This window comes from Hipposideros armiger, unplaced genomic scaffold (assembly GCF_001890085.2).
Source record: "Hipposideros armiger isolate ML-2016 unplaced genomic scaffold, ASM189008v1 scaffold_519, whole genome shotgun sequence".
In the NCBI taxonomy this organism is placed as follows: Eukaryota; Metazoa; Chordata; class Mammalia; order Chiroptera; family Hipposideridae; genus Hipposideros; species Hipposideros armiger.
Genome location: NW_017731869.1, coordinates 872,408 through 896,319, shown reverse-complemented (window position 1 = coordinate 896,319; position 23,912 = coordinate 872,408). Strand labels below are relative to the sequence as shown.

General features: G+C 40.3%; 1 protein-coding gene across 4 annotated transcripts in view; it reads right to left on the bottom strand.

The window, feature by feature from the left end:
* Positions 1-23,912, bottom strand: part of RIPOR2 (RHO family interacting cell polarization regulator 2) — a 206,525-nt gene that overhangs the window by 119,766 nt on the left and 62,847 nt on the right. The window contains exon 1 of one of the 4 annotated variants that reach the window (XM_019668176.1): positions 6,322-6,492. The exons of 2 other annotated variants lie outside the window; for them this stretch is intronic. In XM_019668176.1, the coding sequence (XP_019523721.1) occupies positions 6,322-6,382 (61 nt within the window). In that variant the 5' untranslated portion in view covers positions 6,383-6,492. Of the gene's footprint in view, positions 1-6,321; positions 6,493-23,912 lie in introns of those variants that run through there. One more of the 4 variants, XM_019668178.1, reaches the window with a different exon arrangement.

The window sequence follows — 23,912 nt, the reverse complement described above, 5'->3', positions numbered from 1 at the left end:
GGAAAAGACACCACATCCCTCCAAAAGTTCATATATTCCTCACTTTAATATTTTAAGGTCCAAAATTTTTACTTTGTATCCATCATTGATTTTTAAATATCTTTTGCCTGAAGCATTTTGTTAAGCAAGATGAGGCTTAACAAATGTTTCTTATGTTATGAAAAAACACAAGATATAGAAAGTCCACATGTGAAAGAACGATAATCATATAAATTATCAATTTACCTTCTGGAGTAAAACTGGCTATTATGTCTGCCGTTTGATTGTTTTCCCAGCATAGATCAAAATCTTTCTCTTAAAAATATCTGAAAATGATCAACTAGGTTGTTCTTTAATTCTTTTTTTGTTGTTGTTTTTTTTGGAGAGGGCAGTGTCACTGGCCCTCATATGTGGGATCCGAACCAGGGCCCTCTGGTGTCCCAAATCAGCTCTTAACCAACGCTCCACTCGGCTGGCCCTGTTCTTTTATTCTTGAAGGGAAATTCTAGATGACTGATAAAGTATTCTCTCTACACAACAAAAAGTGAAGTTGTTTTCAGCTTAAATAACCTGGCTTGTCTATCGACAAGGATCGAACACTTCAGATTCTGGACAAACCCCCCTTCACTCTGATGTACACATGCTATTCAAGCATCACTCTCTTAGTCAGCTGGGCACATCCACATTCCAGACTCCCCCGAAACCATCTCCCAGTACAGCGTGGAACATACTGGATGTCAAGAAAGTAAATGAATGTTCAATATCACACCAACATTTTGGGGTTTGCATTCTTCTCTCTATTTTTACTTGCTAGGACCAGTTACTATTTTTCTTTTTTTCCTTTCCAACCCTTCCCTGCCTTTTTTCTGGTACTTGCAATAGTCATTCAACTTGACTCAACAATACCTTTTCCTTCTTTAAACTCTCCTGTAAAATGATTGAATTGTAAACATCTTTGTTAAATATCACAGCTGTTTGGCAAACAATCAATAGGCAAAATTTAGCCATCCAAAAATAAACAAGAAGTTGAATAAGCTGACACTTGCTATGCACAATAGAACACATGAGGTGTGGTTAACTGGATAAATCACATAAATCACATCTCTTTAGTGAATATGTTGACTTGAGTAAGTGAAGTGACTTCTATTAAGGAGGAAGAACAATACTCTCAATTTGTTTCACTGTTTTGGTCATAACAACTATACATTTATTTTTCTGTAAAAGAAAATTGTTTTGCCACACATACAATGGGTATGCATGTACTTTTACTTTTCAATTCAAGTCTTATAGAAAACATACTCAAGTATGTCACATACCATTCCTAAAAAGACTTTTCTGGCTGCTTGTAGAGATATTAAATAAGCATTTTTTAAAAAATGCTTTATTTGTAACATTTGGCCCCTTTTGGCTTTGATCTAATCTAAATAGGTCACAGTGAGGTCACTGGAGGCCATAAATCAGGGGTGGACTAGTGGCTAAGAGCCTGCATATCTTTAGTGCAATGTGCTATTTTAGTTTGTGCCCCTGAAATGACACCATCTCTTTGGCACCAGCCAAAGAAGGCTTCCTAGACATCTATGGGAAGAGATTGTTTTGCAGTAATCCAAAGCAGAGGTCACACAGGCATGAATTACTGTGGGGAGGTCTGTGTCTGCATCCAGACCCTGTGACAAAGAAAGCAGGGAAAATGACTTCCAAGGGTGGAAATTGATCCAAGCAACTTTGTCAAATCATGAAAACAAAGAGTGACAAACTCTTTTCCACCAAGGAAACCAGGGCGACTTCTTCCTGCCCCTCCTCCAATTTGGTTACTTGTGTTCACTTGAGACCCCCAGATATGGATGTTTTGGAGAAAGGCCCATCATAGCTAAATAACAGCTATTATATTCATATGATATAAAACATGCCACAATCAAGAAAAAGTTCCATCTCTTTCTAGCCAAAGTGCAGACACTTTTAATAATTTTCCCATAGAGCATATCACTGAACCAGTCTGAACTTTGAGGATTTATTGGTTTTATACATAATTGTAATTTAATCTCATCTTCCTTTCTTCCTTCTTTCTTTTAATTTTGGTAAGGGCATATGTAATTCAGTAAACAACATCAAAATATACTAGACTACAACAGATTGCATAATTGTTTACGTTTTTTTTTTTAATTTAGCTTGTCTTCCAAAAAGACAGAAAGTGGACATCTATTCTATTTACAATTCTTTTTTTGACAAATCTTTTGCAATTTTCTTGCTCTCTCTGAACTAAAGTTCCCTTTGAAAGGGAAATTTTGTTAATTTACTTGGCTTGGGGAAAGGAGAGAGATTTGGTTCAAAGTGAGTTGCATGTTTTTCCAACTATCTGTTGGTCTCTTTAAGAGTAACAGGCAGCTAATGTTTGAGGGGACTTCTTTTTGCCAGTTCATCTCCATCTGGGAGATTTCTCCTTCACTGGGGAGGTTGAAACAACTTCCTAGATCCTATACACAAGATCCAGGATAGAAAAACTGTTCTCATGCTATGCTGCATTATACCAGCTCTGGAGAACATTCGAAGGTCTGGCAAAGCTTTGCAGGTTTCTGTGGTCTTTCTAGAAGAGAGATCTTATGCGAGTGTTCAAGGAGTATATGAGCCTGATAAATACTTTGCATATATAACTGTGAACTCGTAGTCTTTTATTATTTTAATTATTGCACTTGTCAACAGATTACTGAGCAGTGCTGACGATGGAGGCAGTGAGGGCTTCTGGTTCTAAGGAAAGAAGCAACTGCAACTTTAACTTGGGTCAAGGAGTAATTTTGGCTGCTAAACTAACAATTGACTACCTGGATAACTCTTTCATCCCACACATTTATTCTGTTCTGTTCTTGAAAGCTGGCCAAGGGCCTCCACTGTACCTGACACTTTTTTTCTGTTTTTCTATCATCATCATCATCATCATCATCATCATCATCAAATTGTTGTAGTTATCATTACTATTATTATCCATCCAGCTATTTCAACTAACCAGGCTGGCTGTCAAGAAGGCACAGTGACAAAACAGATGAAAGCCCTTTAATTTGGTAAGTTTGAAACAATATGGGAAAGGAGACTCTAATTCCAGTTTACTGGTTTTATAATACCTTAGTAATCAAATCAATCATTTCCCCGAGAAAGAATGAAGCCTACCCGATAGTAACCATTTTCTAACTGGCAGGATAATGTTGGTGATGCTTGGAAAGCAAACCTGGGATGCTGTGTGTGTGTGTGTGTGTGTGTGTGTGTGTGTGTGTGTNGAGAGAGAGAGAGAGAGAGAGAGAGAGAGAGAGAGAGAGAGAGAGAGAGAGAGAGAAGAGGGGAGGGGAAGGGAAGGGAGGGTAAAGGAGGGGAGAGGAGAAGAAGGAAATAAATATTGGAGTTTCTGGTGGGTAGGTAGATGATCTCTCTCTCTCTCTCTCTCTCTCTCTCTCTCTCTCCACACATACACACACACACCATATGCAACTCTCGCCTACAACCAAAGCAGCTACACACCAATGCTTCCTCATTCTGTGAACCTTAACATTTTTTTTTCAACCACAGAAAACAATAGCTGAAGCAAACAGGATCTCAGAAAGGCAGTTAAACAATATGTTGTGAGCATGACTCATTTTTTTCTTCCAAGACCTTCATGTGGTACATAAATCTAAATGAACTTATTTTTACTTTTAATAACCAAATGGGCCTAAATTCCAAATCTGTGTTCCTTTAGGGGGAAATGGACCTTTAAGAATGTGTCCATTGCAAGGAAATATGGTTGCCTTAGTAACAAGCTCCTGGGCATTTTCCTTCTTTTATGTTAGAGAAAGCTGTACCAGAAGCTTTTTGCTTTCTTAGGCATGCTAAGAGAGCTGAAAGCATGGATGACACCTAGAACAAGCATGAATGCCTCTAGGTATATGTAATCTGGGCAGAAAGAATTAAGTAAGAATGCTGGAGGTTAAAAAATGATATCTTAGTGAATATATACTCAACCCTCTTGTTTTTGATGAAGAATAAGGCCCAAAGAGGATGAATGGCTTGTGCAAGATCTTATAGCCATGTAATAGCAGGTGCAGATCTACAATGCAGACTCCTAACTTCTCCAGGGCTGTTTCCACTCTATCGGACCTCTGAAAAGTTGTTTCTAAACTCAGTCTCTGTAAATAAATCCTATTTTGAATATACTAGGTTAACCAGACATGAAAAAACTCTGAGCTGAATCCCCTGTACACATCACTTTCCAACCTACTCTATAAAGCCTTTTTGTGAATACATAATAGGAGTTAGTATTTATTGAGCGCTTACTATGTTCTAGGCAAAACACTTTCCTTGTAACATTTAATCCTTACACTGCCCTATGAGGTTTGTACTCCAATTTATAAGTGAGTAAACTAGGGAACAGAGAGATTAAGTAACCTACTCAAAGTCACAGAGTGAATTAAGTGGCAAAGCCCAGGCAGTGCAAATCCAGAGACGAAGCTCTTGACTGTTACCCTGCACAGAGCTTGCCTAAAATGAGGGACCTCCTGATCAAGCTGTCACATCAACTGGCAAACGTGAGCCATGACTCTGAAAACCAAACACACAAAAAAACCGGATGTTGGATTTACAAGGATTCTCTATCTGATCGTTGAAGATTACGTTAACTGAGATAATCAGTCTGGAAAGTATAAATCATGTCATATGTGAAGTGCAATGCAAATCTTAGGAATCTATTATGAAGATAATCTGTACAACCCAATAGGTACTGCTGTCCTAATTCACCACTGAGGAAACTGAGGTTCAGTTTAGCAAGTTAAATAACTTGCTTAAATTGCTCAGGTAGTACAAAGCACAATGAGAATTTGAATCTGAATTTTGTCTGTCTCCCAACTTGACTCTTCACCGTGCCTGCTGAGTTTAAAACAACCACCTCAATACTCATGAATGCTCAAGATACTCTACAGGCTCATCAAGCATGCTGTACTGCAGTCTGACCTCTGAGAGGTGGGGTGCACACAATCCATAGTGTTAGCTTCAGTCTCTAGGTGGCTCTCTTGAGCACCGTCGCCAGATGTAAAAGAGAAAAACCCCTTTGGGGCAGGAAATGTGCCCTGGGCATTTTGGAGTCTGGGTGAATAATTACCAACTTATCCAATCTAGCCTTAATGCCCTAGTTGTGAACGTTTTTTAAGCCCTGAGGGGAGTAAATATCTAAGTAGGTATAACCACAGAAAACATCTTCAAGTACGAGTGGAAGCAAAGCAACAGAGCGTAAGTCAAACTTCAAGTGGCTGTAAATACTGTCCTCAGAGTAAAGCAAAAGACTGAGAACTTGGCAAACAGAAGCGAAGCTCCAGTAGATATTCTTCAAGCTGATTTAGGTTGTGATAAAACTCAAATTATGGTTTTAGATATTTCTGAAGCTAGAACAAAATAATGGAAAGACAGACATCAAAATGTTAAAAGTATTTATACCCTAGATGATTAGATTGCAAGAGAGTCTTATTATGTTATACCCTTTAAATTTTCTTCAATGAACTTGTATTGCTTGGGTAATCCCCCAAAATTTACTCGTGCGCCTTTAACAAATTACTTGATAGAGTTTTTTTTTTAATTACTAGATATGGTTTCTTATGGAAAACAACCAAATTTATGAGGTCCATGAGTCCAGATCACTGTTTATTCAGACAGCTCCAAATTCTAGAAAAACTCTTGCCTGTTGGCCAATTTCATAGGCAGCATTTGAACAAGAAAGCTGTAGATGAATAGATTAGCTACTTAAAATTGCAAACCTTACAGCCACTCCATAGGTCTACCTGTGGAAGAGCAGAGAAAGAAGAAGGAATACTAAGGTGGTGCTGGTGGGTGTCAGAAGATAGCATGGCTGCAGCACCCCTGCCTAAAACAAAAGGAAAAGGGAGAGGCAGGGAGAGTTGGGGTCCGGGAAAGAGTGAGAGATGCAATGGCGGAGAGCCCGGGCAGTACAGATCAAAGCTGTAGGATACCATGGGGGAACCAGTCTGATCCATTTGTCCAACTGCTACTCTAGCAACCTCGCTGTGTGCTTCCCTCCAGAGCTAGACAAAAGAGCACTGAAGAGGAATAAGGAAAGATTTAGTACTAAATTACAACCTAAACTTAACCTTATCTAGTCATGACAAACACACACAAAAGGAATATGGAGAAACCATTCCATTCTTTTGTACTCTGCTTTGCCTTATATTCTTTGAGTGCCTAGATTGATATCTGCAACCACCATCCCATCCAGAATTCATTCAAGGTCCTCAAGTCCTTGCCCAAACCGGCTGATGTTTCCTGTAGTGTCAGCAAAACAGACTAAAATGGTTCCCGTAGGAAACACCTGTTTACCTTCACCAAAAATATCATCCTCTTCATCGACCAGGAGCTCCTCAGGGTCCAGAGACTGCATCTTGGAGAGAGCAGTCAGCGTGTGGCAGTGGCAGGCAGTCTCAGCTGCAGCCCAGGCCACCCCAGCAGCAGCCTCTGCCGTCCCAGCTGCCACACTGCCCCTGGGGCGGTTTCTTTTCTCGGTTGCCTAAACCCTGAGGAGGGCAGCTTCCGCATCAGCCTTTAGAAAGCAGGTTCATTCATATGAACAGGCTTCAAGAGCCTTTTGAAGCATGCATTCCAGGTGGGGTTATTCTCACCACTGAGAAAAAGGAGTTTTTCTGGAAGGGGGCTGCAGATTCGATGAGATCTAAACACAGATATCTCTTGAAGTCTGAGCACAATGAATTCTATTTCAAAGCCACAACTTTCATATTTTCTTAAAGAGGAAGGTGGGCTTTTAACTGTCTTATGAATCTGAACACAATGGGTTATGTTGAAAGACAGGGGTTCACATTTCTCCTATCTTGGTTTTGCTTCAGTGACAATTTATCTGAAAGAAAAGCAAGCCAAGCTACTATGCTAAATCAATGCCGGCATTTGGAGGGACAGAGCTTTCATTTTCTCAGTAATAGCTGTCTTTTTCAGTGAAAACCTCTTGCACTTGAAGATTAGAAACTTTACAACACTTAAACCCAATTTAACATATATCTAGGCTCTTACTGGCTCAATTCAATCTATGGTCAATAAATAGATAACTAGTTTGTGTCAAACAAGTTCCATTTTACAATACTTCATCGGTGTGATTCTTCAGACTTTATAGCTAAAGGAGAAAGGAGAAAATGTAACTCAACAGGCAGCTCCTCCCAGAGGGAGGAGTAACCCCTGAACTTCTGCATGAGTTCCAGGGGCCAGCATCACTGTACTCAACTATCCTAAGTGTGCTGAGTTCTGTATGAACTCATCTCCGAGTGATGACAACACAAATCTCCGAGTGATGCTGCAATTTCATTTGGGGGTTTCCCAGCGCTCCTCCATGGTGTTATAAGACCTCTCAGGTAGCCAGGAGCTCAGAAAATGCAAATGGAGATGATGGTGGGGAGCTGTTGACCCAAGGTATTTACTTCTGGCAACTTTATTTACTGAATAGGTTTTTTAAAACTATATGTTAATATAGCTTTAACATATTTCCTTTATTTTTTGGAGCAGTTTTAGGTTCACGGTAAAATTGAGTGGAAGGTACAGAAGTTTTCTGTATACCCTCTGCCCCCACACATGCATAGCCTCCCCCATTATCGGTATCTCCATCACAGTGGTACATTTGTTACAATTGATTAATCTACATTGACATGTCATTATCACCCAGAGTCATCGTTTAACTTAAGGCTCACTCTTGGTACTGTACACTCTGTAGGTTTTGACAAATATAAAGTGACATGTGTCTATTATTATAGTATCATATAAAGTAGTTTTAATGCCCTAAAAACCCTGTGTTCTGCCTATTCATCTACCCCCCAAACCTCTGGCAACTACTGATCTTATTGTCTCCATAGATTTGCCTTTTCCAGAATGTCATATAGTTGGAATCATAGGAAATGTAGACTTTTCAGATTGGCATCTTTCACTTAAGGTTTCTGCATTTAAGGTTCCTCCATGTCTTTTACGACTTGGTAGCTCATTTCTTTTTAGACCTGAATAATATTCCATTGACTGGGTAAACCAGTTTAGTTATCCATTCACTTGCTGAAGGGTATCCTGATTGCTTCCAAGTTTTGGCAGTTATTAGTAAAGCTGCTATAAACATCTGTGTGCAGGTTTTTGTGTGACATAAGTTTTTAACTCACGTGGGTTGTAAGGTAAGAGTATATTAGCTTTTCTAAGAAACTGACAAAACTGTCTTTCAAAATACCATGTTGCATTCCCACCCACAATGAATGAGAGTTCCTATTGCTCCACCCCCTTGCCAGCATTTGGTGTTGTCAGTGTTCCGGATTTTGGACATTCTAATAGGTATGTAGTGGTATTTCATTGTATTAACAAGTGCTTTTGAAGAGCCTCTTTGTGCTGCTCTCCAAGCTAAGAACCTGTCCCCTCCTCCTTTAACTGCACCCTTGAAATTATACCAGCTTCTCCAAAGGGAGGATACGAAAAATGGGGCTGGAGAAATCCAGTCATGAGAAAGGACCACCCCAGAGGAATTCTAGTCATTCAGTCATGAAGAGATACCTGAGTCCCAGCAGTGGGCTCCCCACTCTGCTGGTTGCTGGTGGGCTCCCAAAGACTGTGTGCAGCCTGGGGCCTGCTGGAACCTCCAGTCCTTCTCAGTCATGGCTGGGGCCATCCTTAGTGGGGAGAATTTTGAAATGTGTGGGTGTTTTGGGTTGCACAATAACTGGGGGGTATTACTGGTATTTAATGTCTTGGTAACCTTTCTGCAATGCATGGGACAGCGGCTCAAGAGGAAGAACTGTTCAGCCCCAAATGCCAAGAGTGCCCCTCCCCCACTTGAGAAATACTGGGAGGCAGACAGCTACAGTTGATACCTTCCTTTAGATCTCCTTTCCTTCCCTCCTTTCTGACCCTCCACCACTCCCCAACCCCAGTGCACTCAAGGGCTGCACTGAACGATCTAAATTAAATTAATTAAAATGAGCCTGAATTGTAAAACGGTGTAGCCAGTGATGGACTATAGTAGAAAGGTTCCTAAAAAAAAAAAAAAAAAGAACTACCACATGATCCAGCAATCCCACTTTTGGGCACGTATCCAAAAGAATTAAAATGAAGGTCTTGAACTGATACTTGTACTGTCATGTTCATTGCCGCATTTTTCACAAGAGTCAAATATGGAAACAACCTGCATATCTGCAATGGATGAATGAATAAAGAAAATGTGATATATATCTTAAAAAACAAGGAAATCCTGTCATATGCTAGAACATGGATGGACACTGAGGACATTGTGCTGAATAAAACAAGCCAATCCCCAAAAGACAAATACTGTAAAATTCCCTTTATGTAATGTGTCTAAAGTAGTCAAATTCATGGAAACAGAAAGCAGATTGGTGGTTGCCAGGGGCTGAAGGGAGGGAAAATGGGGAGCTGTTCAGTGGGCATAGAGTTTCAGTCACACAAGATAAAAAAGTTCTAGAGATGAGTCCTTCAACATTGTGCATATATATAACAATCCTCTACTATAGACTTAAAAATTAATATTGTAAATTTATGTTATGTGTTTATCATATAAAAAAATTGTCCCTAATGTAGAAAATATGGATGTGGATTGGAGCTGCATTTGCTGTAGCTGGGATGAGAGGATGGGTGTCAGTTTTGGTCATTATTACATTTCTCACCCATTGTTCCATGTCCTTTAATCTTCACAACCTCACGAGTGGGTGCTATTATCTCATTTTGTAGATGAAACAATGGGAATCTGAGAGCTTACATAACTTTCCTGAGAGCATACAGCTAGTCAGTGACAGATTGGACTAATGCCAGAACTCATACCATTACCTCTCATCAAAACAGCTTTATGGAGGGCCGGCCGAGTGGCGCGATGGTTAAGAACTCGCTTGGGATGCCAGAGGGCCCCGGTTCGGATCCCACATATGAGGGCCAGTGACACTGCCCTCCACAGCTAAGATGCTGAACAACAGCTCAACCTGGAGCTGGGCTGCCGTGAGTCGCTGGCGACGGCGTGGGCTGCAGTCCCTGTGGCAGTGGATTGCCATGGGCTACCGTGTGTAGCCAGCAGCCAGCGTGAGCGGCCAGCAGCCGCAGTGAGCGGCCGTCCAGAGGCCAGCGACTGATCTGCCTCGCCAGAGAAGAGCGCAATGATGGTGCCAACTTGGGCCAGTGAAGCAACGTCCTCCACAACTAGACTGAAGAACAAAACGACAGCAACTTGTCTGTTCCCCTTTCCCCAATTCCCCAGCACTGTTCCCATCCCCCCAATTTCCCAATAAAAATCTTTAAAAAAAAAAAAAAAGAAAAAAAGGAGCAGGCAAAACAAAAAACAAAAAACAAAAAACAGCTTTATGGAGTGACTGCAGGTGACCTGGGTCACCGCAGCATTTCGGTGGCTCTTGGAGATCTGCACCATTTCCATTCCCTCCCACCTCAGAACCACCAGGTTACCATATTAACCCTGGGGTCCCCAGCCATTCCACTTCAGTAAGTTAGCATAACCTCTCTAGGCTTATTTCCTTATCTTTAAATGGAAAAAATAATATCTTCTAGTTATGGGTTGAATTCCTGAACTCCCAATTCATATGTTGAAGCCCTAACCTCCAGTACCTCAGAATGTGACCTTATTTACAAATAAGGCCATAGCAGATGTAACTGGTTAAGATGAGGTCATACTTGGATACAGTGGGCCCCTAATCCAATATGACTTGTCTTTATGAAAAGGGAAAATTTGGACACAAGAAGAATGTATGTGAAAATGAAGACAGAGATCTATAAGCCGAGGAACACTGCCAGCAAACCACCAGAAACTGGGAGAGAGGCATGGAACAGATCCCCTTCCACCGCCTCAAAGGGAACCAACCCAAGATCAAGACACGCTGATCTTGGGCTTCTAGCCTCCAGAACTGTGAGACAATACATTTCTATTATTTAAGCCACCTAGTTTGGGGTACTTCGTCAAAGCAGCTCTAGCAAACTAATATACTTCCTCTTTTGGCTTGCTTTGAGGATTAAATAGGATAATTCACGTAAAAGAACTGACACGGCACATGGCTCACTGTACATACTGAGTTATAATTATTTAACTTAAATGTCTTACAGGGCAGCTTGGGCCATTTCTCCGATTGGAGCCTCGGTGGGAACAGAGAATGAGCAGTCACCATGCTCTGTAAAAATCTCAGTAACCCTTGATAAGTTTCTTAGTCTTCTCTGTTTCAACTTAGAGATTTGAAAAACATAGTTAACAATCTCAAAGGACAAATCACAAATGCCAACAAGAAAGAACGTCTTGAAAGCAGGAATATAAAAAACAGGGTCCTTGCTCTCCAAAGCTCATGATCACCATACAGAGATAAGGCATATGCACCATGTGTGAGCTAAGAAGGAAAATGAATGAGCTACAGATGCACACATCAATATGGATAAATTTTAAAACATAATGTTGACTAAAAACGTCTTCTAAAGATATCTGTAGTATGATTCTATTTATATAAATGTCAAAAATGGGCAAAATGAAAAAATATGTAAGTAACAGCTAACACTTAGATAGTGCCAGGCATAGTTCTAAGTGCCTTGATTCACTTATTTCTCACATCAACCGTATGAGTGAGATAGGTATAATTATTATCTCCATTTTAGTTTAAGGCCCAAGGGGTAAAATGACCCACCCAAGATCATGCATTCAGTAAGTGGCAGAGCTGAGATCTGACTCAAGCCTCAGAGTCCACATTCAGTTACCATTACACTGTCTGTCATGGATGTGAACCATAAAGGAATACCGAGGGCCGGCTGAGTGGCGCGATGGTTAAGAGCTGGCTTGGGATGCCAGAGGGCCCCAGTTCGGATCCCACATATGCGGGCCAGTGACACTGCCCTCCACAGCTAAGATGCTGAACAACAGCTCAACCTGGAGCTGGGCTGCCATGAGTCCCCGGTGACGGTGTAGGCTGCAGCCACTGCTGCAGTGAGTTGCCATGGGCTACCGTGTGTAGCCAGCAGCCAGCGTGAGTGGCCGTCCAGAAGCTGGCAACTGATCTGCCTCACCTGGGAAGAGCGCAATGATGGTGCCAACTTGGGCCAGTGAAGCGACGTCCTCCACAACTAGACTGCAGAACAAAAAACGACAGCAGCTTATCTGTTCCCCTCCCCCAATTCCCCAATAAAAATCTTTAAAAATAAATAAATAAATAAATAAAGGAGTACCGAGCTATTTGCACTCTCCCCACTGTAGGCACTCCAAGCCTGTGCTCACATGGCTCCTCTGTCGTCTGTTTGTCCTACCAACCTGGGAAATGTCCCCTCATCTTTCAGGGCTTCATCTAAGGGCTAAGACCTCCATGAAGCCTTTTCTAGTATCCCAGGTAGAAATGTTCGCCCTGCTCCTGTGGTCCACTTATTTATTTATGTATCTGTTTCAACCTTACCCTTCACTCCTCAAGGGCAGGGGCCATTTCTTCTTAAACTTTGTATCTCCAGTCCCCTAGGACAGTGCCAGGAAAAAAGTCATTGATCAATGTGCATTTTTTAAATGAGTAAATATTGACTAACTGAATGGCCAAAAGCTCTATGAGAGAGCAAGAATTCTTACATAGGAATTAGCTTAGGGCTATCTATTTTCTTTTATTTATTTATTTATTTATGTATTTATTTATTTATTTATTTATTTATTTATTTATTTATGTGTTGGTTTTTTTTGTTTTTTTTTTATTGGGGAGTTGGGGGAAGGGGAACAGACAAGTTACTATCCTTTTGTTCTTCAGTCTTAGTTGTGGAGGACGTTGCTTCACTGGCCCAAGTTGGCACCATCATTGCGCTCTTCCCAGGCGAGGCAGATCAGTCGCCGGCTTCTGGATGGCCGCTCACAGCAGCTGCTGGCTGCTCACGCTGGCTGCTGGCTACATACGGTAGCCCATGGCAACCCACTGCCACAGGGACTGCAGCCTACGCCGTCGCCAGCGACTCACGGCAGCCCAGCTCCAGGTTGAGCTGTTGTTCAGCATCTTAGCTGTAGAGGGCAGTGTCACTGGCCCTCATATGTGGGATCCGAACCGGGGCCCTCTGGCAAGCCAGCTCTTAACCAACGCGCCACTCGGCCAGTCCAGGGCTATCTATTTTCTCAGGGCTACCAATTTATATAAAATCTATAGGAAAAAACTTTTTCTTTATTCTTTAACTGGCAAATTCAATTGACAAAAGACAGACTAATGGAAGAAAAGGCATACAAATTTTATTATCATTTTTATATGCATAGGGGCTTCACAGAAAAGAAGTGAAAAATCCCAGAGAAGTGGCTAGAGTCGGGGGCTACATACCATTTTAACAAAGGATGATAAATTGTAGAGAAGTGATAAGCAAAGGAAGGTAGGGGGAGGTTTGCGCTCCTGGTGGTGGTAAAGAGTGGGAAGGTGATTAGGAATTGTGGGATAGATAAGGGTTGTTTAATAAGATTTGTTATGCAGACTCATCTCCTTGTTGTCTCTGGTGGTAAAAGTGGTCTTCAGTGATGAAGAGTCATTCTCCTCTTCCTGGTGTGGAAGAGGGGGAACACCTTTGCAAAGAGAAATTTTGCCCTACTTCTACACGGAAAGAGAGAGAACAAAGAGTTCTCCTGTGTCTGCTGTTTGTCCATTGCCTTCAGCTAACAATAATCCTAATATCAATGTGGCATATTTTGGGGTAGCATATGCAGATCCTCTTCAAATCCATACTAGAAAAGAAAGACCAAAGCTGGGGAAACTCAGTACTGGCAATCAGGCAAGTGAGTGAGGTGACGTTAAGGGGTGTAGGTTACAGAGAGTAGTTTTAACTAAGCAGTAAGAGGTAAGTCTGGAACAATGATCAAAGAACCTTGCTTTTTAGTGATTGAGGAAAACAGCTCTGATAGTTGGATTTGGGTAAGAGAACAGAAGTAAAGATGAACCAGTAAGAGACAACTATTTTGATCAAAGGCCAATCTGTGATAATCTGGGCTAAATTTAACAGCAGAACTTCAAGGTAAAAAAACACGGGAACATAGGCCTTTTGAGCTTCCTTTGCTCAGTCCCCTCCAAACTCTTTGGAGTGTACTCTCTTTTCTAATAATGGCCCTTGAGCCATTCTCTACTGCTTGGGCCCACTTCTGCTTCTTTGAAATGTATTTTCACTTCTAATAAACTCCTTTTCTGCAACTTAAAAAAAACCCCAACAAAAGCACAGGAACATAGCAAAGCTTTTCTACTGTAAACAACTGATACCCACTTTTTGCTATACCAAGTATGCAAATTTCAGACATGTAAGGCCTAATCCTTGCTTTGAGGAATCTTACTCACCCATTCCTGTGTTCATTCATTGATTCATCCATCCATCTATCCATTTGAAAAATAATAATGAACATATACCATTATATATTTCAGGCACAGTGGGAAACAGTTAAACAAATGTCTAAGTGACTGTGCATGTGTTGTGTTGAACATATGAAAATCCACACAGTATTATTATTTCGGGGTATGATAATTTAGCTTATAATGATCAGCTATTTATTTAGCAATTTTGAACATTTCTGCATGGTTTGCTGTTTTGAAAAAAATTACTATCTGTGGACCACTTAGAGGAGGAAGTCACACTAGTGGGAAAATGAAATGTCATCATCTAGTGGCTTTCGTTCCACTAGAGAAAGAGCTTCACAAATTTCTCTCTGTACCCACTTCTGGAGAATTTCCCACTCCCTCCAGAAAATGTTTTTAAATACTTAATTTTTAGATACAAAACCTTCAGAACAGGGAAAAGAATCTGAAATAATTAAGGGGTAAAATGTCCTGAAACAGAAAGAAGAACAAAGGAGGAGGGAGGAATTGAAACTCTGAGGAGTGGTTGGAATCAAGAAAGAAAAAAGGTTAAAACACACACAAAAAACCTCCACAGAACCAGAAATAATCTCATCTTCGGGTAATTTTGCCCATAACAGTGCACATAAAATGTATCTAACCACAAAATGCCACGACCAAGCTGCTGGGTCTAAAGGAACATGCTTTTCAATGGTGTTTCTGTTTTCATGTTGCAAAGAGGAGACACCCACCTCATGGGATGGCATCCCTCTCAAAGTCTTTGGAAGTCTTCCTACCCTCCTACCCCAGTTTTAGGGGTATCTCTTGTCTATAGGAGCCACACTCAGGGTCACTTACTTCAAGTGCTCCAGAATCCTGCAGGACAAGATAATTCTCTTCAGTAGGACAAAAGACAATTAGGGGAGTTGCCCAGTGAATGAATCTGCTCTCCACTATTAAAGGAGAAAGAAGAACCCAGCAAAAATGGTCTCTGTGGCAAGACTCATGTTGGGTATGGTTTGCAAGGTCATAGCTTTGGGCTAAGCACATGAGTGCTGGGAGTGGTTAACCTGCAACTGGTGACTTTTTTTTTTTAATGGCACAAAGGCACTGGTACTGGGATTTAACAGAACAAAGTTTCAATCCTAGCTTTGCTACTACCCAGCTCTTTGACTGAAGTTATTGAATCTAACTCAGAATCTGTAAAATGGAATAATAATCCATTGTTCAGCCCTCTGTCCTCAAGTTGCCCCAAATTAAAATATAGTCTGAACCAGTACCTTGTGCTGGTGATACAAATACAACTTCAAGGCAGAATGTAGTCCCCAAAGCCTTGCCAGTAAAGAAACCTTGTGACTTCCACTGATAATAAAAGTTACCTCTCAGGGTTTTGGTGACATGGACTGAGATGCCAATCTTCTTCTGTGACCTTATCATCAGCTTTAGAATAGTTACCAGAGATCATTGTGCAGTGTGGCCTTCCTTCCCCTTTTTAACCTCAGGAACACTTTTTTTTTTTTGGTGTAAGAGCTACAGACAGCAAAAGAAGTGGTTAGGAAAGAAACCTTTGACAAGGTAGAAAGAAACAGCCCTTCACGTCTGTAAGGGATTAAGGGGAGACTTTAGGGAGAATGACAACCTTCCCTCTCAGACTATGATTCTACACTCGAGAGGACACCTCTGTCAACAGATGGGAGGCCAGATGAGAAGGTATAACTCTCAACTTTGAAAGCAAGGCCTACCTCCTACCATCTTAAATCTTATGATGGGAAATTTCTCTGTGGTACATAAACCACTGAATGCCAAATCAAGGGACAATATGAAGTATTGTTGAAAAAGTGAATGACATTAAATAACTGGTACTTAATGCTCTGTCAAATCACAGGTTTTCTAATTTTTTCTTTTTGAAGCATTAAAAGAGGACCTCACTGAGTTGTTACTGATAGATCAGTAAGCATAATTTATGTAATTTATGGCATATCATTGAGAAAAAGTTCAAAGATTCAAGTGGTACATCAGAGAAAATAGTGAAGTAAGTACCTTCAAAAACACTCTTTTCTATAAAAACAATGAGAAATATTGGGGAAAAATTTGAGTATCAGTTTTTTCAGAACTTCGGAAATTAAACAAATACTTATAGCAACACAGGGAACATTTATTCAAGAAAAACAACTCAAGTTTCATAAGAACAGTGAGTTTTGTGGCATTTTTAACTTGTACTATTCTCATCTCCTCCTCCTGAGCTCTGTGGTAGTGTAGAAAACCAAGAGCCTTCAGTCACAGTGAAAACCAGCAGGCTGCAGGCATTGGAGTGGTGAGAGAACGGGTTTGGAGCTTCTTCAAAGCCCCATTCCCTGAAATGGACATAATTTGATCTCTCGGTTGGGTCCCTGGAAGACCCTGTTTGCAAGGCTGTCTTTACTTAACCCAACTTAGAGTTGCCCAGTGGGAACAACCTTTTCCCTGAGCCTGCTTGTTGGAAACAATCAGAGGCAACTGGTGAACAGTGGAGCAGCCTAAGGCAGTGGTAAGTGTTGGGGACAAATAATAGGTGAACCAAAATCTTAAAAAGGAAAACCTGGGAAAGAGATGGTCACTGGGGGCTTTGAAAAGCTCTGACCTATTCCTGAAATCCTAGAAGATCAAACATGTGTGGGCTGTGTGCATGCTCAGAGCTGTGCACTTGCTTAGAAAAGATCTGAGAAGGCCATAAACTCTCAACCCTGGCTAATCCTGGGCAGAGTTATATAGTGTTTAGCTGAGTGTTGAATGCATGTCCCAGCTGACATACAGAGCCCCTTGGCAAAGACTAAGACTTATTGGTTCTAAGTATCTAAAGAAATCTCTGTCCAACATCAGCTGACCACTAAGCAACTAAGCAGAGATTTCAGTGGCCACACATGACAAAGAATACAGTCTTTCCAAAACTAGTTCAGAAAAGTCACTAAACAACAACAAATAACCCAGGGAGGGGATGGAATCTGATTTCCAGAGTTCCTTGTAATGTTATTTAAATTGTCCAGTTTTCAATAAAAAAATTATGAAACATGCAAAGAAACAAGAAAGCATGGCTCATACACAGAAAAAAAAATAATAAAACCAGTCAGTAGAAACTGTCCTTGAGGAAGCCCAGATGTTGGACTTACTAAGACAAAGATTTTATATCATGTATTTAAAATGTTCAAAAAACTGGGCGGCTGGTTAGCTCAGGTGGTTAGAGCGCAGGCTCATAACACCAAGGTTGCTGGTTCTATTCTTACATGGGCCAGTGATCTGCGCCTTCCACAGCTAGATTGAAAACAACGGCTTGACTTGGAACTCAGCTGCACCCTCCACAACTAAATTGAAGATAACGACTTCACTTGGAGCTGATGGGTCCTGGAAAAACACACTGCTTGCCAATAAAGTTTAAAATAAATAAATAAATAAATAAACAAACAAATAAAATGTTCAAAGAACTAAAGGAAACTAAACATGAGAACAATGTGGCAACAATAAAGAACATTGACAAGAAGATAGAAATTATAAAATAAAGATCAAAATAGAAATCCTGGAGATGAAAAATATAATAACTGAAATGAAAAATTCACTAGAGAGGCTCAACATCAGCTTTGACCAGGTAGAAAAAGGAATCAGCAAACTTAAGAGAGGTCAGTTGCAGTTACACTTACTGAGGAACAGAGGGAAAATAGAATTAAGAAAAATGATTAGAGCTTGAGTGGACCGTAAGACACCATCAAGCATATACATATGTAAGACTCTCAGAATGATAAGCAAGACAAAAGGGGGCAGAAAGAATATTTGAGGAAAAAGTAGCCAAAGAACTTCCCAGATTTGATGAAAAGCATTAATCTATATATCCAAGAAGCTCAACAAATTCCAAGTAAGATCAACTCAAAGAAATCCACATCTATAGACATCCTAATCAAACTGTCAAAAGCCAAAAACAAAGAGAATCTTAAAGCAGAAATAGAGAAATGACTTAACCATGTACAAAGGATCCTTAATAAGACAAGTGATTTCTTATTAGAAACTGTGGAGAGCAGAAGATAATGGATAACATATTTAAAGTCCTGAACAAAAAATGGTCAGCCAAGAATTTTGTATCTGGCAAAACTAATCTTCAAGAATGAAGGAGAAATAAGTATATTTTCAGACATAAAAAGCTGAGGAATTTCATTTATAGTAGAAATATAGTATAGAACCTGCCTTATAAGAAATGGTAACAGGGGCCAGCCGGAGGGCTCAGTTGGTTAGAGCCTGAGCTCTGAGCAGCAGGGTTGCCAGTTTGATTCCCCCATGGGCCAGTGAGCTATCCCTGAGCTGAGCTGCCCGCTGAACTGCCAAAAAGCAGCCAGATGGATCAGCTGGTGGAGAGCGCACTCTTAACAACAAAGATTGCTGCATGGGATGGTGGGCTGCGCCCCGCCCCACAACTAAGATTGAACACTGCACCTTGAGCTGAGCAGCTGCAAGCTGCCACGAGCTACCGACCAGTGGCTGGATGGCTCAGTTGGTTAGAGCGCGTGCTATTAACAACAAGGCTGCCAGTTGACTCCTGCATGAGAGGTGGGCTGTGCCCCCTACAACTAGATTGAAAACGGTGACTGGACTTGGAGCTGAGCTACGCCCTCCACAACTAACTTGACTTGGAGTTGATGAGTCCTGGGAAAAACACACTGTTCCCCAATAAAGTTAAAAAAAAAAGAAATGGTAACAGGAGTCTTTCAGGTTGAAATGAAAGGACACTATTCATTAATTTGAAGCCATAAGAAAAGATAAAGATCACTGGCAAAGGTAATTGCATAGGTAAATATTAAAGACAGTATGAAAGTATTTTTTGTTTATAACTTTCCCCCATCTTATGTAAAAGAAAACTGTATAAAGCAATAATTACAAATCTGTGTTGATGGGCATACAATAAATAAAGATGTAATTTATATGACGGTAACATCAGAAAGAAGGAGAGAGCAGGTGAAGCTATACAAGATTAAAGTTTTTTATATATTATTAAAATTTATGTGGTTTTAACCCAAATTAGATTGTTATAAATTAAGATGTTCATTATAATCCCCAGAACATTAACTAAGAAAATACATGAAAATTAAAATATAGTAAAAGAAGTGACAAGGAAATTAAAATTGCACACTAGAGAACATCTATTTAGCACAAAGAATTGGGTAACACTGCTATAACACAATTGCCTTCATTATCATTTATTTGTTTATGTGAACTTGGCTTCTTAGTGCTTACACCTATAGAAACAAAACATAAGAATATATAACTAATTTCTGTTTCACTATAGCAAAGAGTAATATTCATCCATGGATAAATGAACTGATTGAAAAAAGTCAACTCCATCCATCTCATTAAGAGACACATTTCCAATAAAATTTTATTTCATGTTGAAGATGGTGATTATCAATATGTGTAATATATTTATGTTGCTTTGATCAACAGTGTGCCCATAAGTGTCATGATAACTGTATCCAAATTTTAATATTTAAAACCATTTAATCATAAGAAAATTATATATATATATATATATATATATATATATATATATACACACATGCATATATTTTTCTAACAATGAAATGTGATAGGATGATCTAAAAAGACTTTTAAGTATAAAAATACATTATATTATAAGATGGAAAATTGTCCCAAACTACTAGTTGGGCTGAAGTAGGACTTTGTGGTGTGGTGGGATCAGCAGAACCTTCAGGGATGTTTGTAACATTCTTAATAAAATGTGCCATCAATTTTCTGAAAGATTTTAATGAGATAAGACTCCTTCTGAAATACTGATTTATCCTACTCACCGAACATACAGTCTTATACTGAGCCTAATATCTTAAATTTAAGAAATTCTTTTCTAAAAAGTCTAATATGTTCATATTCATCTAAATATCTTTTTTTTTTCTTCTCAATTAAATGTCTTTGTCAATAGAGAATAGTTATGATAGCTTTCTCAGGAATTTTTCTTTTGTGACAAATATAAAATTTAACTTTGACAATTTATCTGAGAAGTTGCCTTAACAATTAAGACAAAATTCTGTTGGGGGTGGGGGGGTGGAATGGAAATATGAATTCAATAAGGAAAGGGATGATGTAAAACATTTCCAAATCTCAAAGAGCATGTTCATGTATGTTTTTTATGTGGACAATGGAGATATGTACGGTGATATACAGAGGGTGCCAAAAAAAAGTATACACATTTTAAGAAAGAAAAACTGTATTAAAATTCTAATACTCAATATATACCGATAACAAAAGATTAATACAAGTCACGTTTGACGTCTGCAATTACAAGAGGTGCTCAAAGTGGTTACCATCAGTGTAATTTTAATAGTTTTTTCCTTTCTTAAAACGTGTATACATTTTTTTTGGCACCCTCTGTATATGTTTTGGTGACATCTGATTATACAGAGGACAGAAAAATAATTTTGGGGACAGAGATCTTTCTAAGACTACATTCAAGAAGGGAGGAAGGGAGGGAGGAAGAAAGAAAGGGAGAGAGGGGGGAAGGGATAGAAGAGAAAAAAAAGAAAGCATGAGGGAAGGGCAGAATATTTCTCTTTTGGAAGGAAAATACTTCCAGATTGTATCTGTTTTTTTTGAAAGGTTCCGTGGGAGGATATCCAGAGACACTCCTTTATTTGAAATTTCAGCCCCCTGGAAATTCAGAAATTTGGCTCTGGGTTCTGTGTGATTGCTGCTAGGCAGAAGTGAGCCCCGATAAGTTCTTAACACCTTAAACTCTCTCTCTTAGGTTCCTGGCTCACCTTAGATGAGCTTCACACCTGCTTTGTCAGGCACCCAGAAAGACCTAAATAAATTTGAGTCCATTTGGATGGAGAAAATGGAGATTTATAAACTAAGAAATCACCATTTCTCCTTTGTTTCCTGGCAGGTTGGACGCTGAAGTTCTCTTCCTTCTTTAGTATTTGGTTTTGAAATATATATAACAACAAAGAGTGTCAGTGAAGACAAAAGCCTGGAGAAAAGAAAAAACAAGGCAATGCATCCTCTGTACTGACTTAGGACACAGTCCTGCCCAAGAGGGACTAAGGGCCCATAATTTCCTGACTCTGGCGTTCTAATATTCCCCATTTATCAGCTCCATAGTGGTTTTAAGCTTTTATCTCCAAAGAACTGGAGTAGCAAAAGCTGCTTTCATCCTTGAAAACTGTGGCCCAGACACACCACCCAGCTGGTGGAGAGAGAGGGTGACCCAACTCTGCTCTAATGCTTTACAGTTTAATGAGCAGCCTTGAACTTCAGAGGAAAAAGGGAGCTACCCTTTCCTCTCTTCCCTCTAACTGAAAAAAAAAGCTAGTGAAGGAGGGGGAGGAGGAGGAGGGAGAGGAGGGAGAGGGTAAGGGCAGGAAGGAAAGAGAGAAAGAAAGAAGGGAGAAGAGGGGTGGGGGTAAGGTGTTGCCTATGATTCTAAACATAGTACTTGACCATGGAGATAAGGGGAGCAGCAAAGTGATGAGCTCAGCTCTCAAATGACTGCACATGGAAATTTGTAGTTATGAATCAATCTGCAAATATTTTTTTAAAAATCCACCTTTAAGTGTGAACCAAGATTGCCCATGAGAAAAACTTTCTTATTACCAACAGGTCATTATTTTGAGGCACCAGACTCTCCTCTCCATTCTCTCGTCATGCTCCCTCTGGTCCCTGTTCTCTGATTTCCCTCCAGCAGACAGGTTTAAAATCAACCTGTGGTTTGTTTCATCTCTGCACATCTGTGTCAGTTCTTTCTGCTTGCTTCTTCAAAACAAGACCTTTTTTTTCTTTTCCTAGAACTATATCTGGTGTGATAACATATTGAAAAGTGCCACCCATCCTCTCTGAGACCACAAACAGCTGAAGCAGTGAAGCAGACTTATAAACAAGGGTGTGGACCCCAAAGTGTTTGGGGACAGAGGAGGAGAGAAACGCAAGAAAGAAAATGCACTGCAGGTTTCAAGTGGGAGGTGAGAAGAAAGCAGCCCATTCTCCCAATAAAACAGGGATCAAAATATAAAACTCAAACCTAGTTACGAAACTATCATGAGGTTGAAGGTATTAAAAGTTATTTCTACCGAAGATTTTAGAGACTTCTTCCATTACCCTGAGGGACCCAAGATTTATAAACCCCAATCCTTCAAAGTTTAGCATGAAGGGATAGGGTACAGGGGAAGGTATGGGGAAGAATTGTGAGATTCATCTCTGAGTCTCTACACATGAAGGGACTCAGTGCTTCTCAGGATACCCTGACCATCAGGTTTGGGGAAATGGTTTGCTTAGGCCAGCTTTCCGGGAGTTTTCAGTTCAACTAGCAAATAAGCAAGCAAATTTAGAGACTGGGTCAGGGGTAAATTAAGGCAAATGGGTGGGCTTCTAACAACGAGGGCTTGGCAGAAGGCAAAAGCAGTGTAAACCTCAACTTCCCATTTTCTCATGTCATGGAAACCTGTGATGGTGATGGGGCAGGGGGCTAACTAACCCTCCAGATGAAAGAGAGTCCCAGAGATCAGAAGTTGCTTAGGAAGAATTCAGGAAGCCAGGACTCCTTTTCCCAGGGGAGGGCCCTGGGTGCACTGACCCAACCCAGGAAGGGATAACTGCTAGAGAAATGTGAGAATGATGGATGAATTATGTGTTTAGAAAATTTCATCCAGTGTGTTAACAAAGTACTACTAAAAAAAAAAGGGGGGGTGCAGGGAGCAGCAGGGAAGGGGCAGTTTTACTTATTCACTCCTCAACCTAGATATGACCTCATGCACAAACTGCAAATGCAACCAGCTGTCTGTGGCACCCACGTGGTTCTGTTGTTATTTATAGAATGGTATAAAACTCCTGGGTGCTAGTATGGGGCAGGGTGCTGTGCAGAGAGAGCACGGAATGTTCCTGGGGTAGTCCCTAGTAGTGTTTTTTTCACCAGGCAGAATCTAGTAAAAGTTTTATGCAAAAGTAATGAGCTACTAGAGATTATAAATATTATCTGATAATAATAATTCTGTTAAGTTCCTGCTTGGACCAGATAAATCTGTAAGGGGAGAAAGTTGGTAATACCTGTCTTCAAAGCAAGGTTATTTCTCTTTCTTCCCTCCCTCCCTCCTCACCAACAATCTTTTCCTTGCTCTCAGGAAAATCTGGGCTGTGTTTTAGCTCTTTGCACACCCTTACCATCTTGTGGTTTCCTTTATGATGATGATATTAATACCAATAAAGACACATTTCTCCCAAGAAATTGAGCAGTGTGTGTTGCTCCTTTTGAGTTCCTTATGAGGCAAGAAAGGCAGTTCAGTGTGACTGTCCTCACTTTATGTAGGGACATCAAGGACAAAGAAAGTAGGTGAACAGGCATAGGTAATGTGGTGGAATCGCTAGAGCAAGCTGAAATACTTTCTAAGAGTGAGTGAGTCAAGATTGTGGAAACCCGTGCCAGGGAATTTCTTACAGGGACAGCTGACCAGCTCCATTTAAGTGAAAAAAATATATTCATAAAAAAAAACAAACCCCAAGTGCACATATCTGACAGGCAAAGAGGACAGGTTGGGTGACTAGGGTTCGCTGCATGTAGGGGACTGATTTCTCAAATCTTTTCTTTTCTGTGCTGACCTCTGCAGT